The 18,049-nt window shown below is 35.0% G+C and overlaps 2 protein-coding genes across 16 annotated transcripts in view; one reads left to right on the top strand and one right to left on the bottom strand.

Moving 5' to 3' along the window:
* LOC128158287 (membrane-associated guanylate kinase, WW and PDZ domain-containing protein 3-like) overlaps positions 1–6,272 on the top strand; it is a 32,919-nt gene extending 26,647 nt beyond the window's left edge. For all 13 annotated transcript variants that reach the window (XM_052821062.1, XM_052821053.1, XM_052821055.1 and 10 more), the window contains 6 exons: positions 1,566–1,733; positions 1,868–1,902; positions 2,159–2,223; positions 2,892–3,114; positions 3,498–3,636; positions 3,867–6,272. In XM_052821062.1, coding sequence (XP_052677022.1) covers positions 1,566–1,733; positions 1,868–1,902; positions 2,159–2,223; positions 2,892–3,114; positions 3,498–3,636; positions 3,867–4,024 — 788 coding nt within the window. In that variant the 3' untranslated portion in view covers positions 4,025–6,272. The remainder of the gene's footprint in view (positions 1–1,565; positions 1,734–1,867; positions 1,903–2,158; positions 2,224–2,891; positions 3,115–3,497; positions 3,637–3,866) is intronic.
* A 5,116-nt stretch (positions 6,273–11,388) lies between these two features.
* On the bottom strand, positions 11,389–16,630 carry LOC128160182 (uncharacterized). Of its 3 annotated transcripts, none has more exons than XM_052823466.1 (4): positions 16,584–16,630; positions 13,356–15,758; positions 13,011–13,178; positions 11,389–12,363 (listed from the first exon to the last, which is right to left on the bottom strand). In XM_052823466.1, exons 2-4 carry the CDS (start codon positions 15,718–15,720, stop codon positions 11,597–11,599), a joined length of 3,300 nt encoding a protein of 1,099 aa, XP_052679426.1. In that variant the 5' UTR covers positions 15,721–15,758; positions 16,584–16,630; the 3' UTR covers positions 11,389–11,596. The 3 variants fall into 3 exon arrangements, with proteins under 3 accessions (XP_052679426.1, XP_052679427.1, XP_052679425.1); XM_052823467.1 differs by lacking the exon at positions 16,584–16,630 and adding an exon at positions 15,947–16,536; XM_052823465.1 differs by lacking the exon at positions 16,584–16,630 and adding an exon at positions 15,969–16,536.
* Positions 16,631–18,049: the final 1,419 nt, after the last annotated feature.

Raw genomic sequence — 18,049 nt, 5'->3', positions numbered from 1 at the left:
TGAAAATAAGATAAGTATCAGTCACTGTATTTGTAGGATGAACATAAATACTATGCAAGATGACCCTTTAGATATGTTTTTAATTTTGAAATAACAATTGTTTATTCTGTAATGTGCGTTACAATAGAAGTACTATTTTTTCAATTTCTGTTTGAAAGATTTATCAAAGCTTTTAATTTTCTTTAAATGGTTAGATGTTTTGGTGTTAGTTAAATGAATAAAATTTGAGCAAACCGGTAGTTCTAGTCTTTGTCTATCAAATATGAAATGATTGTATGATTAAATTATATGACATGATATTTGATTTTGTAAAAACATATTCGGGTCCGTTCTTTTAGCCGACAGTAGATAGAAATTAATCGGAAGTATCAGCAAAAACCTAATACTGGTTTGCAGCTATTTTATGTACTTAATATAAAAAATAAAATTTATTAGGGTCCTTTCCCTTTCATGTCTCTTTGAAGCACGTACAAGCCACAGGTGGATTAGTAACGGATATTTCCTAGCACTTTTATCACAGAAAAATGGTCAATGTTTGAAATGAGCTCACAATAAAACGCTTTCTTTGATGTTGAAAAAAATTGAGAAAAATAAACCTTATATATTAATCTTTTGGAAAAACAATATTCCACCGATGAGGTCACTGTTTCATTTTTCTTCCAATACCCACCTTTATTTGCACTCGTTTATTGAGTTTGAGTGAAAAGGTTTACTAGTTACATGGAGAGGACAGTCTGAACTTCTATGTAGGAATTTCCTGTTTTGCACAACAGATAACCAAATTCGGCCCCCCCCCCTTCTCCACCTTCCTCCATCTGTCACATTTCTCCATCAGTCCTCATTACTCCTAGAGCTACTTAGCACATACATACATGTACATACCCTGTCCATCCTCCATGCTTTTGAATCACAATCACAATCCAACAGCAAGTCCAACTGAATTTTTTGCATTTTGTGTACTGTGGTTTCATCAATATTCGTTGAATACCAATTTTCGTGGACTTTGTTGTTAAGTTGATCCACAAAATTAAATGTTCATTGAAGTGCAATTTCTATTAAGATTTTGTATTGATAGGGTCATTGGCCTCGAATTTACGTATCCTTGAAACTGTGATTTTTACTTTATCCATGAAAATTGATACCCTTGAATATTAATGAAACCACAGTATGTGTGTCAGTATGTGACTGTTTCATTCATTTGATGTCGAGAGGTCTGATTGTTAGTGCAGGTTTTTTGTTTGTTTTTTTTTAATAGGGTTTCCCTTGCCAATTTTTTTGTGTTGAGCATTTGAAGTTTGATATGAACTGTGTCATCATTCTGTGCATTATGCAATGTTTGGAATTAAACTGTAGAAATCGAGGCTGTCTGTGGCACATGACTGCACATTTATGATTAGAACTTATGATGTTAGAGCATCATTCATTGCGGTGAATGTATTGCTTACTTTTTTAAATCACTTGCAAGAGAAGATAACTAGGTGGACCGTTGATTGATTATTAGAAGAATAAATTTCGAACCTTATCCAGGATTTCCTCCTAGTTAAATGTCCAATACTGTTTTGCAGGTAAAATCATAGAGAACAGTCCAGCTGAGAGGTGTGGGCGTCTTCATGTGGGGGACAGGATCCTGGCCGTCAATGGGGTGGATATCTCCCACATGCACCACGAGGACATCGTCAACCTCATCAAGGACACGGGATACTCAGTCACCCTGACTGTGGGGCCCCCCATAGGTAAAGCTAGCGCCATTATGAGGCCTCCTAGGGGACTTTCATTTAGACCTACTGTAGAAAATTTCAAAATGTATGTATAAGTGGTAGCAATAGTTGAGGTTTATAAATAGTGTTATCCCTGTCTATTTTTACAGATGACACTGCCAGTAATTCATCAAACTCCCAAAAGGTAAACTATTTACTCATTGATAAATACACTGTATATGTAATGTAATATTCCAGTGTATGCAGGTTTTCACTATTTTAAATGTAAAAATATTTCATTTAAGTATACTGTGAAAATGTATCAAACAGCAGGCAGAAATAGCCTGTTTTACTTCTCTTCAATAACAAGTGTACAGTTCTCTCTATCGCTAATAGATCAGTGTATTGTATTGTAATTATCTAGTAAAGACAGGTTTTTACCATCACATCTTACATTTCAGAGCCCTCAGGGATCCATGGTCAATGCTATGGCATATCCAGCTGTTCCGGACAGTGAACTCAGAAGGTAGGCAATTTGATAGGCCGAAGGATTGAGATGATTTGTTACAAGTGAAAATGATAATAAATATCAATAAGAAAAGACCCTTGTGATGTGCAATATTGATCAGTGATTATTAGTCCCCTATCGTTTTTCACCGGAGGGGACTATAGCTTTCCTCTGCGTCCGTCAGTCCAAATGTCCGTCTGTCCGTCTGTCTGTCCCACTTCAGTTTTCCACACTTTTTTTCTTTGCGTTTGAGGAATAATATGAAATTTGCTGAACGGCTTCAAAATGTCAAACTACAGATCAAGTTTACACTTTTGTAGCGTCTGGTTGACATATTTTCGAGAAAATTAATTTTTTATATTCTAATTTTTTAATGTTCGGGTTCGATATTCTGCATAACAGTGCATTGTTTTCACAATTTCTACAAACAGGTAGGGAACGTGTATTGCTTATGCAATACTCTCAAAATGCTTGTTTTCTAAATGATTATTTTTACATGATTATTTTTTATATGAACTGTGCACTAAATGTAAAAGAAAGCTACAATAATATACTGGTAACTAGTAAATTTTGACCATTTTGTATTTTACGCTGAAAAATTACTCAAATACAAAATGCTAAAAATTCTCTGCACTCATTTAAGTCAGGGAGGTAAACACAAGGCTGATGTTGACTATTGCTTACAGGTTCCCTCCCCCTCCCTCCCCGGCAGACAGGGGCTACAAGGACACCAACAAACTCCACCTGATGTCCCGGCCCCAGGAGGAGGGTGACTACTATGTTGAACTACCCCGGGGATCTCGGGGGTTTGGATTCTCCATCCGCGGGGGGCAGGAGTTTAACTGCATGCCGCTGTTTGTGCTCAGGATCGCAGAGGGAGGATCAGCAGACTTAGATGGGAGACTCAGGGTCAGTACGAATATATAAATATGACCAGGGGTCAGTATAAATCTATAAATGGAACCAAGGGTCAGTACGAATATATAAATGTGACCAGGGGTCATAGTGAATGCATGTAAGTAAATGTGATCAGGGGCCAGAATGAATATATAAATGTGACCAATGGTCAGTACAAATTGTTTTATTATCAATATGAATTATATCAATATCATCTTGGGTCAAATTTTTTATCCGTTTGTAAACTTTTGTCAATTTATATCCGAGTCACAGAGAGGTCTTTTTCCAATGCGACCAGAAGTTAGTCCAATGTTATATCACTGTCACTGATAGTTGATACTATCTTTACTGTGTAACTATGGTACTTAGTACTATGTATACAATCTCTGTAACAGGTGGGCGACCAGATTCTGGAGATAAACGGCTACAAGACAGAGAGCATGACCCACTCGGACGCCATCGACATCATCCAGAACGGCGGCCAGACAGTGCGACTGTTGGTCAGGAGGACAGGCAAACTGCCGCCAGCATTCGGTAAATTCATTCTCATTGGCCAATTCATTGTTAACTTGTGAAATAATGTTGAAAATTTGAATGAAAAAAAATTATGAAGTTAAAATATAACAATTGCCACCTTCTAGTTTAGTTTTCCCCATAATATTTTTTAAACATACCACAAATTATAAATATACATGCATGGTTTTCATTGATTGCGGTTTGTTTTGGTGGATGAAAACTCTAATGTGTCACTCTTGCTATTGTAGACCCTAGTCCTATGGGTGGAGGATACTCCCCATCGAACAACGTACCAATGACAAACGGCCCAATAGGTCAAAGTTCACCTTATCTAGGTCGCCGCCAAATTGACACTAGGGAAACAAACTATTTTGGTTACCAAGGAAATCGGCAGTACTCTGGCTAAAGAACAAAAATGAACGAAAATGCATCAAGGTGCCAAATACCAAAGGAAGTGTAAAAAATAAAAACCAAGCCAGACGTGGTGGCTGAGAGACGGAAGAAACCGGGCCGAGCCGGGAGGGGTGTCCCACCCCCACCCCCAGGCCCCCAGGGAGGACCGCAGAGATTGTGAAGTGTGATACACATTTGATATTACTGTCATGTGATATTTTGTAAGTGGTTTCAGTGAATCTGCTGAGATGTGTAACTGTTGTAAAAGAGTGAATTTTTTGCATTTTTATAAAATTTTCGTACTTTGCCTCTTGTTACGTAAGACATGTTTACAAAGCATTTGCGATTGACATTATCTTCATTGATTAACTTGTCATTAACATCGTTAACCCAATTACATATGCTCTGTTATGCATTTTATACTACACCATTAAACATACAAGCTAAATAGCCATCTGTTGGTTCAGTTTACAGTTTGTAAAGGCTGCCTATCAATTTAACTTTTTTTCACTGCAACTTTGAATCAATAATTTCCTGTCAGTTTTTCAGCCAGGCATGAAGGAGTAAAGTATCAAACATATTTTGAAATGTGGTGTGAGTAATAGTCATTTTTAGGGGCATATTGAAAGCAATAGTAACTGTACCTAGTGCTCGTCAGTTTTTTGTAAATGTGTGATGCAATGGAAGTAATTTGTAAAAGTTGTTTATTAACATGTTTTTTTAAATTTACCTACTACATGTATAATGTTGTCAAATCTGCTTGAAGTCTAATGCTTCTTGATGAAGGTTGTAATCAATATTTAAATGATAAACAAATACATATACATGTACATTTTTAAAGGTTTGTTTGGTTACAAAACTAATTATTACTAATTGGGGCCAGTCGTAATAAGTTGACACTGAATTATGTAATCTGTGATCTCTGTTTTTTAATTATGTTCAGCAACCCTTTATAGACAAAACATATCAACAGGACGACAGTCCTAAAGCTTTCACAATTGTTAGATAAAAATATGTCTATTTAAAGTTGAATGTTTGAAATGTTGAAAAACATGTACTTGTATGCAAAATGTTTGAAGTCTTACAACTTATTTTCTTTAATGCTGTGTTATAAAATATGCATACTTAAATAATCAGCATGCCTCTATATTGTAAAGTGAATTTCCTTGTCTGTTATTTTGATGGCTTCAGTTTATTTTTTGTAGCTGGGTTTGTTTTACTGTTCTTAGAACACTTCTTTCTTTATTTTTCTGCTGATTTGACAGGTTTTCTTTCTTTGACTCGGTATGGTGTTGTGAAAGCCTTATAAAGGACAGCTCTATTTTTATTGTTATCTGTAAAAGTATGTCCCCAGTGAAATGGCAGATAGTGCTGCAGTGAACTCTATACCTTTTTATGTACTACCTTATACAATATATATATTTGTAACAACAAATCAGAAAAAGTCTAATAGGTGCTGTAACACCTGTTCTAAATTTTAATGGGCTGTTTAATCAGAGTCTGGTAGAGAGATGGTTTAATTTTTCTTGTAAATATCTTATACAATGCATAGACATATTAATTTTCAAAGTGTACCTTAATGTAAAACCCACAAGTTTCTTTATTTGATTTGAATTTCTTGCATGAAAGATTAATTTTTGTATTTGATTGTAGAGAGTGACCTGTATCAGTGATCAGAAGGCATTTACATATTAATTAACTTAATGGTTGTATTAATTACTCCTATACACAAGTTGTGACTGATGATATATACACATAGAGGAAGTTTATACACTATTTACGCCCTGTATCTTCATATACTTTATACTTCTCTAGGTTGTTATTGTTTAAGGAATATATAATTTTAAAGTTGACGTTAATATTGGGTAGCAATTTCACGTTAGATGAAACAATTGTACTAGGGTGGGCATATTTACTGTTTTACATCCCTGCCCATCAAATTATCAGCATTCTTGTTTAATAGTTTCATATTCTTTGTTCATGTTTATGGCATTTAAACTTGTGATGTAATTTTGACATTACTATTTATTCTGTGAGTTGAGTCGTATATTTCTCTTTTTTTGACCTGGTTTCACCCTCCCCCTGCATTCATTTTCTTAACTATCGGATGTTAATGGCAGCACAGGCTTCATACCACAGTGAATATATGTGTAATATAGATAGTGAGGATGTAAATAACATAGCGTGTACAGATAACTAGGTCGTAATGTACAGAATCAATTCATGTGTACAGATCCAATAATAAAACTTGTTATAATGTGCTTTCTTGTTTCTTTCTGTATTAGTTTACAGTTTACCTGATTAAGCCATGTTTAAATCCCTTAATACATGAGAGATTTATTCTGAATTACATTCCATTATCACTGCCAAAAATATATATGTTCCATGTATGTACACGCACAAGCGCATTCAAAGGGAGATAAATCTACTTCTCAACAGCAGCTGTTTCAATTTATACTTTATGGGAAGCAAATCTGCTTTAGTTTATCAGCTTATATACATGTACTATGGGAGTATGTCAAGTTGTGCTAACATGAACGGTGGGTTTGTTGCGCTGAGATGTCAGTGAACATATTGCTTTGTACACTGAGCAACAAACATATTGCACATAGTTTTGTTGTTGGTGACAGAAACTTTTTTTTTTTGGTTAAATTAAACAAGGAAGGAATACTTTGAATATTTACTGGTATATGAACAGGTAATATGACACCAGGTTGCTATCCTGTACCAGTAATTACCATCAGAAATTATAGAAATTTATCCAATGACACAATGTCATTGCATGTATAGCCTAATCAGGCAAATCAATGGAAATAACAGATGACCAGTTTTTGGTCTGTCGACAAACAACACTTGCTTGTTGTTACAAAGTGAAACTTGTCGACTCGGTCTATATGCAACAACAAGGTATTCTGGGTTTAGATAAGCTAAACTAATGCAGAATTTTTCCATTACATTTATTGTTAAAATTTGCATCTCTATTAAAAAATATACATACTTCTTAATATAAAAAAAACATGCAATAACATATTTATTACTTTATCACAGATAAATCTAAATAATTAGTGTTTAGTTTCTATGTTAACATTCAGCAGTCATATTGAGCAAAGTAGATATATATAGAAGGCTCTTGTTTTTCTTTTGTAAATAAAAGTGTACCATACTTATTTCAATTTAAGTACAACTGAAACATATTGGAAACATTAATCACTGATGAAATCTAAATTTCCACTAATCTACCTGCTTTGAGTTCAACATTATTTTTGGATGGAAATCATACTGTGATCTTTGGCACACATTTATTTCCTTTGACACGTCACAGCAAAACCTGAACACTAAATAACATGCATAAACAAAGGTAACTTCAGAGACGTGGGCTAAAATAGTAATAAAAATACCTAATATCTATCAAATATTTCTATAAAATATTCATAAAAAAAGTTGTCTCTGCAAATGTATAATCTAACAAATAAACTCACTCATTTTAGCTTTTTGAAAAAAAATACCTTGTATGAAATCAACCATGTTAAATGTATATCACTTAAAAAAAAAGATAACCCTGCACTATGGACTGTAAAGATAAAAACCCTGTAAAGTTTTGTACATTTAAGGCAAGGTAGTGGACATTTACATAACTGAAAATAAAATTTAAAAAACATCATTTTTGCCTTCAGCATTAGGCAAATTTTACTTGTACTAGAAATTATTGAACAGGAAACATTTCCATACACATATTGCAAGTATTGGACAAATTAATCCTGTGTCAAGTTCGCTGCTGAATTTGTTGTTCTTACCTATAGACTAAGACATGCCCCCCAAAAATGTCTTTGAAACAAAGAAAACAAAAACCTAGACATCAGAGATATTTTCAATATCCCAACACATTGTGTAGACTTTGTGCTAGCAACATAACATATAACCATACAATTTATACATTTCAACAATTCTTCACGGTATTCTCTCAATTTCTAAAATGTTATTAAAAAAAGATTCATTTGCACCCACTAGTACTACCTTAGGTTGAAATAATGTGCTACTTTATCATTAAAAACTTATAAAGAATTGATATGGGAATTCATTTGTTAGTATATGTATAAGGTCATTTTTGACAAGAAATAGATGTACAACATCATTGAAACCATCACCCAATCAAAATGAATATTAATTTTCTAAATTAAAACTAGAAAAATGAATTCATTTACACAAAAATATACACTCCTTCAATTTTCACAAACAGCACCAAATTTGCTACGTTCATTTTCTGATAATCAAATATGTTGTCTCTCTCTTTTTCTTCCTTATATTTGGTTAGTTATGGAATGAACATGATTTCATTTCATCGTTAAAAATGACTTTCATTCTGAGATTGAGCCAAAATAGTTCACTGTAACAATTATGTCTCTTCATTTTGTCAACAGCATTAAGTATTCAACAGCTTTTAATCTAAAGGGGGATATATACATATTTTCAGAGCAGGCTGCTCATGGAATCAATGATATGCAGGGGTTATATCCTTAATATTCATATCAAAACTGAAGCTGCAATCATATGTAGCTAAACCCAGCACATCACAGGGTGCTGCAGAACCCAAGTTCTCTCTGTCTTCATCTGAACAAGGACATGCATTCAGATGAAGACTCTGAATTAGATGCTAGTTTACATAGCCATTCACTTCAAATCCTCTTTTTGGCTTGAAGGTCTAACGATAGTTTTTTTTCTTTTCCTTAACTAATGCTGTTTTTGATGGGTACATATTAAAGGCAAAAATTTCTCCTGAAGATTATGGGTAAAATCTTTGGCACAACTATTGTAACTTTTCACTGCACTTCTGGCAATGAGATCATGGTTCTATAAATATTGATGGCCACTTCTACATGCAGTACATACGTCACAAAACACTCCATAAAAACAGCTATACTAAAATATATTAACAAAGAATCTAGGAAAGCTGTCATTATTTTTTCTTCTTCTTCCCCTTGCCCTTTTTCCCTTTCTTTTTCCCAGCGTCTGGCCATCCAAACCCCCGTTTGTCTAGTGCATCAGGCGCATCATGTGCAATATAGTATAAATTCTCCATGGCTGCTGGACTCATTATATCGGGTGCTGATTTCTCTCCCTTATCAGACTTCGCGGATTGTGACCTCGATTTGGCCGATTTCTTTCCCTTTCCCCCCTTTTTCCCTGATTTTTTCCCAGACTTCTTTCCACCTTTTTTCTTTCCAGGCTACAAACATAAATTTTGTAATTTACAGACAAGACTTTAATGACAGATGCTATTTGTTTAATATTTAGGCATTATTGAAACTCTACCAGGTTTATACCTGCATATTCTGAAAACGACATGAATAATTAAAACAAATAACAACAGAGACTCCCATGAATTTTGATAGAATGTATATCTATCCTTATGTGAATTACACCCTTTCCTAATTTTATTTATATTTGGACTCTTTTTATTAATCATATGTATAAATATATGTTTAACATTTTGGTGAGTACCATGTCTGGGTGAATTCCTGTCATATGATTATGAACTTGTCTATTGAGGTTTCTTCATCGTCTTAATTCTTCAGCCTCTTTTCTGTTACCAGGTCATTTTCTGGGCAACAGTCACTTATCTACCATTTTCTCTCCAAACTAGAAAACAAATAAGGATGCAAAAATGTTGCAATTGCATGACTCCACAAATCTAATATAAAAAGTATATGCATATTTACAGCAGAAGGCACATGAGTAATATCATCACATTTGATTGTATATTCTATTTTTTTTTTTGTAGAATGCGGTTTCCACAAGGCTATACTAATTGAAACAAAATTGCTGATGAGGATTTTTATATCTTTTTAATTTTTATATTGTTGACATATCTTAAAATATCATAGAAATACCACTAAAAAAACATACTTTGAACAATGATCCAAATATAAAATATCAAATATAATATTAATGTTTTTAAAAAAAAAGTTAGAAAATAAGCTATTTTAACTCATTAGACTTCCGTGTTGTAATATTTTAATCATTCACGATTTCCAAGACATTTTATGGTGGGAAAATTGATATCGCAAGATTACGCGTCAGAAAAGCTCTCACTGTAATTATTCTATAGATAAAACGTTGAATAGGCTTTGATGTGTAATTTACTACAACTTGGCGGAAATAATTATGCATTATCTTCGTGAATTATTTATTTATTCTTACATACCTAGCAGAGAGAGACGCCGTCGTCATTGGAGACTTTCAAACTTCCGGTGAGTCAAATATGAAAATGTGTTACATCGTTCATTGTTTATTCGAGTTTTTATTCATGCCAATTTATATCTTTTCTTACGCCGACTCAGTATTGTAATTTTAAGATAAATTGTTAGGGAAAATAACAAGAAAATAAAATTGTATAAGAAATTGCACAAATCTTTAATGATTTGTTTTAAAATTAGAAATTGTATAGATCTTTAATGTATACAATGCATCAGAAATGTTTGTTACGACATTTAAGTTTATCTGATATCAGTAATTATTATATTATGAATAATTGATATGTCAATGTAATATCTACATAATATTCTTATATTAATTCAAATCTGTATAAAACTAAAACCCCATTAAAATGTTTTAAAAGTTCCAGGGACTACAATTAACAATGTTAAATCAAAACAAAATAAGTGTAAAAATAAATGTTATGCAAGCGATCTTTTATATATATTGTGAGAGGAAGTTTGCTTTACAATTTGAAATCCGTTTTACTGATCGATCATTTATGATCAATGGAGTCTGGATATAAAACAAAACCAGAGCTCAGGGTGGAATTGAACACCTTAAATTGATGCGCATGAAAGTACATCATATTTAAATTAAATAAAATCATTATTTGCAAAAATTCTAATTGAACAAATATGTAACCAAACATCCATTTCGAAATGTTTTTTAAAAAACCATTAAAAGTACAAGAGCGATAAATGCCTGTCAAATCCATCGCAGAAATAACAAACATACATTCTTGTAAGTTGTGCATCTGTACTTGTTTTAATATAGAACTGCATTGTCTGACACATTGACAAGTATATACATTTATACTTGGTACTTTTCTAATTTGTTTTATTTCTTGGTTTATTTTCTCAACATTCCTGCACGATCTCTGTGCTGTATCGTTATTGTTATGAGGCGCCGCGGGCATGCACACAATTTATTTTTGGTCGTTATCTGAAGAGTTTCATATATTTTACAAAATATTACTAACAGATTTTTTTTTACTTTACTTTAAAGCGCAGAAATTAAACAATTACATTTCAGTTATATTTATCCTCACTTTGGTACTTCATAATAAATTCATTGGTCTTCAGGCTAACCCGAGTCAGACACATTAAACAAAGCATTTTGAAATATTGGTGTAATATTTCTTTTAATATTTCATTATTTGTTCTCTCTCATGCATAAATATACAACCATGATTACACAATGACAATATAACAAACATGTCTCGGGTGAAATATATCCACAAAAACTCAGTATGGTAAAATGTTTAACATTAAATATCAACAGTAAGACTAGTATTTAACTGGTAAAACAACAATACAGAGACAACAAAGTCTCAAAACAGAGTCATGAACGCCCCCAGCCCCCCGTAGTCCTGGTTCTGTCCCCCCTGCCCGATGTTCTGCTGCAAAGCTGCATTATTTTGTTGCATGTTCTGCTGTGCAACAAAAGCCTGGTGCTCATCCTGAATGATGGCCATTGTTGTAGAAGTGGCCGCCGAGTTCTGTGCAGCATCAGCAATGGCCAGTCTATTGTCTCCTACTGCGGAGTCCACCATCTGATCCGCCATGATCGGCACGTTAACTATTGTCATGCTCTCCATATTTCCGCTATTGCTGTTTTCCACAGAAAGGTGCATGCGAATGTCTTGAATAAAAGAATTGAAATCTGACGGTCTTTCTTTCTCTTGCAGTGTGTATGCTTCGTGGTCACTCTGGAGGTGGTTCGGGGGTATCGTGTATGAAGCATGATCAAAATGGGGAAATGATGGCGGCGTCTGTTTCACTTTCCGGCTTTGGGCCCGTGGCTTCCTCTGTTTATACGGAGTCTTCACAGAAGCGTCCGGGCCGTGATGCCTTGCAAAGTGCTCTTTCATTTTGTCTGGTCGAGTCGTCTGGTAGTTACACTCCTGACACTTGTATGGTTTTTCGTTTAAATGAATTTTCTGGTGCCGTACCAAATGGCTTTTCTCAATAAAGGCCTTGTTACAAGTCAGACAGATATGCTGGCGAATGTTCAGGTGACTTTTCATGTGACATTTTAATTGGCTTTTCTTTGGTGTTTTGTACGGACACTGAGGATAGCTGCATGCAAACAGATCACCTGACAAAAAAATTAAAATCCTGTTTTATCATTAAGATTCTTTTGTAATGCAATTCGGTATATAATTAAAGCATAAAAGAGTTCAAAATCTTCAAATTGAGTTTTTCCTTGAAAAGCAATACCAGAAACCCATCAAAAGTCTTGCATAGGCTTACTGACCAAGGGCCATAATCATATTATGTGTTCTGAGTTTCATGAATAATTCATGCCATATTTTGATTGGTTATATCACACTTATGTGATGGAGAGAACTAATATGGGCTATTTTTGCCTGCTGTTCAATCCAGATTCATTTATTTACTTATATGTATATTTTTGAATAATACCGGTATATATTTCTTAAACTAAACTTGTGTGATGGAAATTTTAACACTTGCATGAATGCAAACACATGAACATGACCACTAGCAAATCTTGATGACATTTATCACACAAATATGGTACTTGGTTTGCCATATAACAGCAGCTATAGGTACCTATACGTTAATTTACCTGTGTCACAATGTGTATCATTTTGTCAGAAATATTGCAGACAGTAAGTATAATAGTGTGTATCCTTTGTGGACGATACCACAGATATCTATCATACGCCTACAATACCTGGTTTGTAGTATTAGAGCAGCTATAGGTATCTCTATAATTAATACCTGTGTGTATCCGTTTGTGAGAGATAAGGTGAGACTGGAACTTGGAGGAGAATCCACACTCGTCACACAGGTACGGACGGTCACTGCTGTGGGTCACTATGTGCTGCTCCATCGTGTTCTTGGTGGCGAACGTACGCTTACAAATGTCACACTCAAAAGGTCGAAGCCCTATACATATGAAATGATCAAAATAAATAATAGCTGATTGTCAAATATTTTTACTGTAGATAAGGTGTCGACAATTTCAAAAGCATGTGTTTCAAATTTAAAATGTCAATTACAAGGCCACAAAATTTCAATAATCTATTTTTGATTAAATAAAGAAGCCAGATAACATTGATTTACCTGAGTGTATTTTGATATGGGCCAGGGCGTTGTTTCTTGTTTTGAATCGCTGGTCACAGAAATCACAGGCGTGAGGACGGTCCTCCCCGTGCTTAGTGCGATGTGACATCAGCACATGGAGTTTCTTCCCCGTAAAGTCACACTCACTACACCTAAATGGAGGCCCCTTGAAATGTTCCTCCTTTAGATGCTCCGAGAATGCCTTATTCCATTTTGTGGAGTAGTCACACATCATGCATTTGTATGTCATATGACACTCGTGAATTCGTTTCATATGAGTATCAAGTCTATTCTGGGTATTAGTCTCGTATTCACATAAGCTGCATGGGAAAACTTCTTTGTTGTTTGTTTTCTTGCTACTACATGTATTTAGTGTCAGCTTTGCTCTCTTCTTTTTTTGGACAAGCCTGGAAGGTTTTGGCGGTCGGCTGGACCTTCGGATACCTTTCAATTTTGCTTCTTTTTTGACACCTTCCTCCGGGACCCAATCCTCTTCCTCTGAATCATCATGCAAATCTTCACCTTCAAAGTCTCTCTCTGATCTGTCTAGAATGTCCTTTTCATCCCCCTCATCCTCTTCCATGTCTTCGTTGTCATAATATCCTTCTTCCTCAAACTCATCATCTTCATTATTCTTTTCCTCCTCATCTTCCTCTGTCTCTCTCTCTTCAACATCATCATTAACACTGTCATCATCATCTACATTTTCTTCATTCTTGCTTTTCTTCTGCACTCTTGGAATCATTTCTTCATCATCCTCTTCCACTGCAGCATTTTCAATTTCTGGAGGACTCTCTGGCTCACATTTCACGGATCGCCTCCCTCTTCCTTTCCCTGCCTGTCTTTGCCTTTTCTTCGGTGGATTTTCATCCCTTTTTTTCTCTTCCAAATGCACAGTTCTTTGGTGTTTTGTTGGATTATAACTTTCACTTAGTTCCCGACTATGTACTTTTTCTGGAGTTTCTGCAAGGACCATTTTTCTTGGTTTTCCTTTTCGTTTACTGGATTTGGTTTCTTCCTCTACATGCCGATTTTCAGTCTGATTGCTCTGTTGCTTTGAACTTTGATAAAACAGTTTGTTTTCTTTTTCCACATCATTGATTTGTCTTTCATAGACACTTGTTTGTTGGGTAGGTGGGCTAAACACAACACTGCGCAGTTCCTCCCAAGTCTTTTCAACTTCTGTTGTAGTGTGATAGTAATTATCTGTGCCAACACAGGCATCAGACCTCAAAAACTTTGTACAAACTCCAGAGGCAGTCACAGGATAGAATTCTTCTTCATATGCGTCAATCAGTCCTGCTTTCACAATGTCGTTGAGCATGTGGGAGTATGTTTGCCGAAGGCTAGGGAAATGATCAGCGTACGGACCAAGGGAAATCCCCGAACTAAACAGGGTCTGTAACAAAAGATACAGACTGGATTCATGAGTGGTGAAAAAGTTCTCTGTTCTACTGATTTCCAGCAGAAAATCACTTGCCACAATGGACCAGTCAATATGTCTTAAGAGCTGAATAAGGAAGCATTCACGGTCCCGAACTTCGTACCCTACCCAGCTAATGATGAGGAAGAGTTTGATTTCTGGCTTCAGGTCCACCATGTACCCTTTGGATAAGATGGCGTTAAAACGATCTGCAGGTAAAGTCAGAAATTCAATCTGTTTGACAACATCAGACAGGTTAGCTTGAATAAAACTAACAATAAACTCTTCCAGCGATTTCAGGTTATACTTTCGTGACAAAAAGTACGTGCTAAGAAAATTTCCAAGATGGAGGTTGCTCCTTAAGAATTCCTCACAGTAATGTTTCAAGAGATCAATCTGAAAGCTGACAGCTAAATGAAGAAGCTGGAGAAAGTTGGTCTCTCTGGGGGCAATGGTCCCTGAGTAGAGGAAGTCCAGCAAGTCTGAGAACACCTCATAGCTGTCGTAGTTCACAATCAACAAGTCCCGCATCACATGATTCTCACTCAATAGCTGACAATCAAAGTAAGGACTCCAAGCCGCCAAAATATTTCGGTGAGCATGAAACCTCACTCCCTTCACATCGATGGCCACGTCACAGTATTTGCCGCGATCCCTGAGCGCCCTCATTTTCTCCAGTATCTGCGGCTTCATGAGTTTGGTCTCTGAGCTGGTTGTGCTGGACTTGAGAGTGGTAGGGGGTAGGCTGTTGGTGGGGACCATGATGTAGCCAGGGGTGTTGGTGTGGGAGTAGTGGGAGGTTGTGGCAGTGCTGGGCCGTGTAACAAGCCCATGGGCCTGGGAGGGGCCTGGAGGGTTGTGCTGGGCTATCATGATGTTCTGTGGCAAGGGCTGCCCCGTGTAGATGCCAATGTTCATGCTGTCTGGTAGGTTGTAAGCCATGATTTACACTATTTCTTCATTTTCTTACTTCCAAGGCTCTATAAAGAAAAACAATAACTATTTTAACATTTTTCATTTTGTTATAAATAGACACATAAATTTAGATATAACATATTGTGACTTAATCCTTTGCATTTTTATTATATATGGAGATTTTAAAATACACAGACCAATTATTCATCAAATCTAGCTAATTATTTTTTGGTTTATTAAAATCCTGGGATACATTGAAGTGAAATAGAAGCCACCATTTCTCAATATCTTGTTTAAAGTCCTTTCAACTTCTGGATAACAAAGTTTGACTATATCTATAGCTGCAGGTCTGTAGCTCCCAGTCTGAAATTTTAATACTTAAGCTATACTGCATGCATTAATTTACGTAGCCTAAAAAATAAAACGTTATGAAAATGAACAATTTTCAAAGCTATCAGTGTGATAATACACACAATGAGTTTAATGAGGGGCGGATTTTGAGGGGTGTGTGTAATATCAGAATATTCCTTTGTGAGGTTTAAAGAGCTAATACCTCTGCATATAAAAAAAACCCAGATGTACAAATCGCTGTTATTACAGATCTGATCAGAGAAACTTTTCGGATGGCATGAACAGAATATCCCACTTTTCAGAACTATCATTTCTGAAAAGACCCCCGTTGCTGTCGCATTAATGAGGCCGTAAAGTAAATGTGACGTCACATCTTCCATCACAAGTTTTACAAGTAGAAATTTCCTGCACCTTTCGTGGAAGTTGTGCAAATAGTTTTATCAAATAAATTGCTGTGAGGTATTAAGATAAAAAACGTCAAAGAAATATCGTAAGTAAAACATGAAAATTCACAAAACACGTAAACATTACAATCTTACCATTGATATGTTCCCCAAGCGCCATGAAGCCGGATGTGACGTTTTCGTTTATTTGCATAGAAAGTTAAGTTGTACATGAAAACAATACAAAGTGTGCATATTTCCTGTTTTATTTTTAAACTTTTTAAACATGCCATAATATATTAATCATTATAATGTGGACGTATGCTTTATTTTTATTTTTTTTAGTTTTTAAAACCTTGTCTTTAAACATGAGGCCCCAAATGCCAAATTGCTCACCTGGTCAATATATAGGCCTACAATCAGGTAGAGTCCTAACCCAGCCAGTCAGGCAGTTTGAAAAACACAAACTTCATTTTTTTTTTTCAGTAGCTTTGACTATTTATCAAATTCAATAATATATAAACGCATGTATATGAATGTACATTTTTTAAAATACAAATTAGCTTTTTTTCTTTTTTTAGTTGTTTTCATTTTCAAAAAAAATTAAATAGGGATATGGCAATCAATAACCGGTTAACCGATAACTCGGTCGGAATGATGGTAACCGGTTAAAAATTCAGTAATCTAAAAAAATCAGTAATAGGCAAATCGTATAAAAATAAGTATATAATCTATATTTTAAATGCAATTTCAAAATAAATTTTATTTTTTTTGTCTTTCGAAACCTCTATATATTATCTAATTAAGTTAAATTTGGAGACCGTTGAGACCCCAGGGCTAAGCTCTTGAGATAGGGAGGTCAATATGTGTTAATTTTAATGATTAAAACACCAAAGAAGGATACTAATATCACTAGCTGCATGTTGAGTACCGTTACAATCAATGCGTTTATTTCGTGTTTTTCCTTTTTACATGCGATATCAATATTACTATGATCCGAAAAGATCATTTCTAGTATTTCAAATGGAAATCTATCACTTCTCATGGCCATACTTTGTTTCGCGAGGTTGAACTGACTGTGTTGTGAAATTGCTTTCTATGTTATTTATAAGTTATTAAAAAATAATAATAACCTTTTTACAAATTATCTGTGTGTTTTCCTAGCTAGCAGCACATCGTTGGCCCAGTCTCATAATGTGGTTGTATTGTCGCCGTTTGGTTACATTTATCAGTTTATTAAGCCATCGGTGGCCCAACACCAAATATTGATAGTTGGTGATGTATTATGGGGCCAACTTGGTTGGACTTACTGTTGGCATATGATCACAAAACTCTTGTAGTTAGAAAGAATATTTGTTGGGGAATTAAAATAGGCCCTAAGTTTGCCAAATGTCATGAATCAGGCTAATCATTATGGGTAAACAACATCTGGGCCACTTTTCGCAACATCATACCCGCGCCAATTTTCATTTGACATGTTATGCATGTACATTATATTTTGCAACAAATCAAGAAATTCATTCTAATTAATGTCTTTAACTGAATGATATAAATTGATCTTCATGTACGTTTTCCAATTATAGATCTTATCCTATATTGTAGATCCCTAATTAAACGCGAGT

Source organism: Crassostrea angulata, chromosome 8 (genome assembly GCF_025612915.1).
Source record: "Crassostrea angulata isolate pt1a10 chromosome 8, ASM2561291v2, whole genome shotgun sequence".
Classification (NCBI taxonomy): domain Eukaryota; kingdom Metazoa; phylum Mollusca; class Bivalvia; order Ostreida; family Ostreidae; genus Magallana; species Magallana angulata.
The sequence above is the reverse complement of the archived record's forward strand: the minus strand, read 5'-3'. Positions and strand labels throughout refer to the sequence as shown.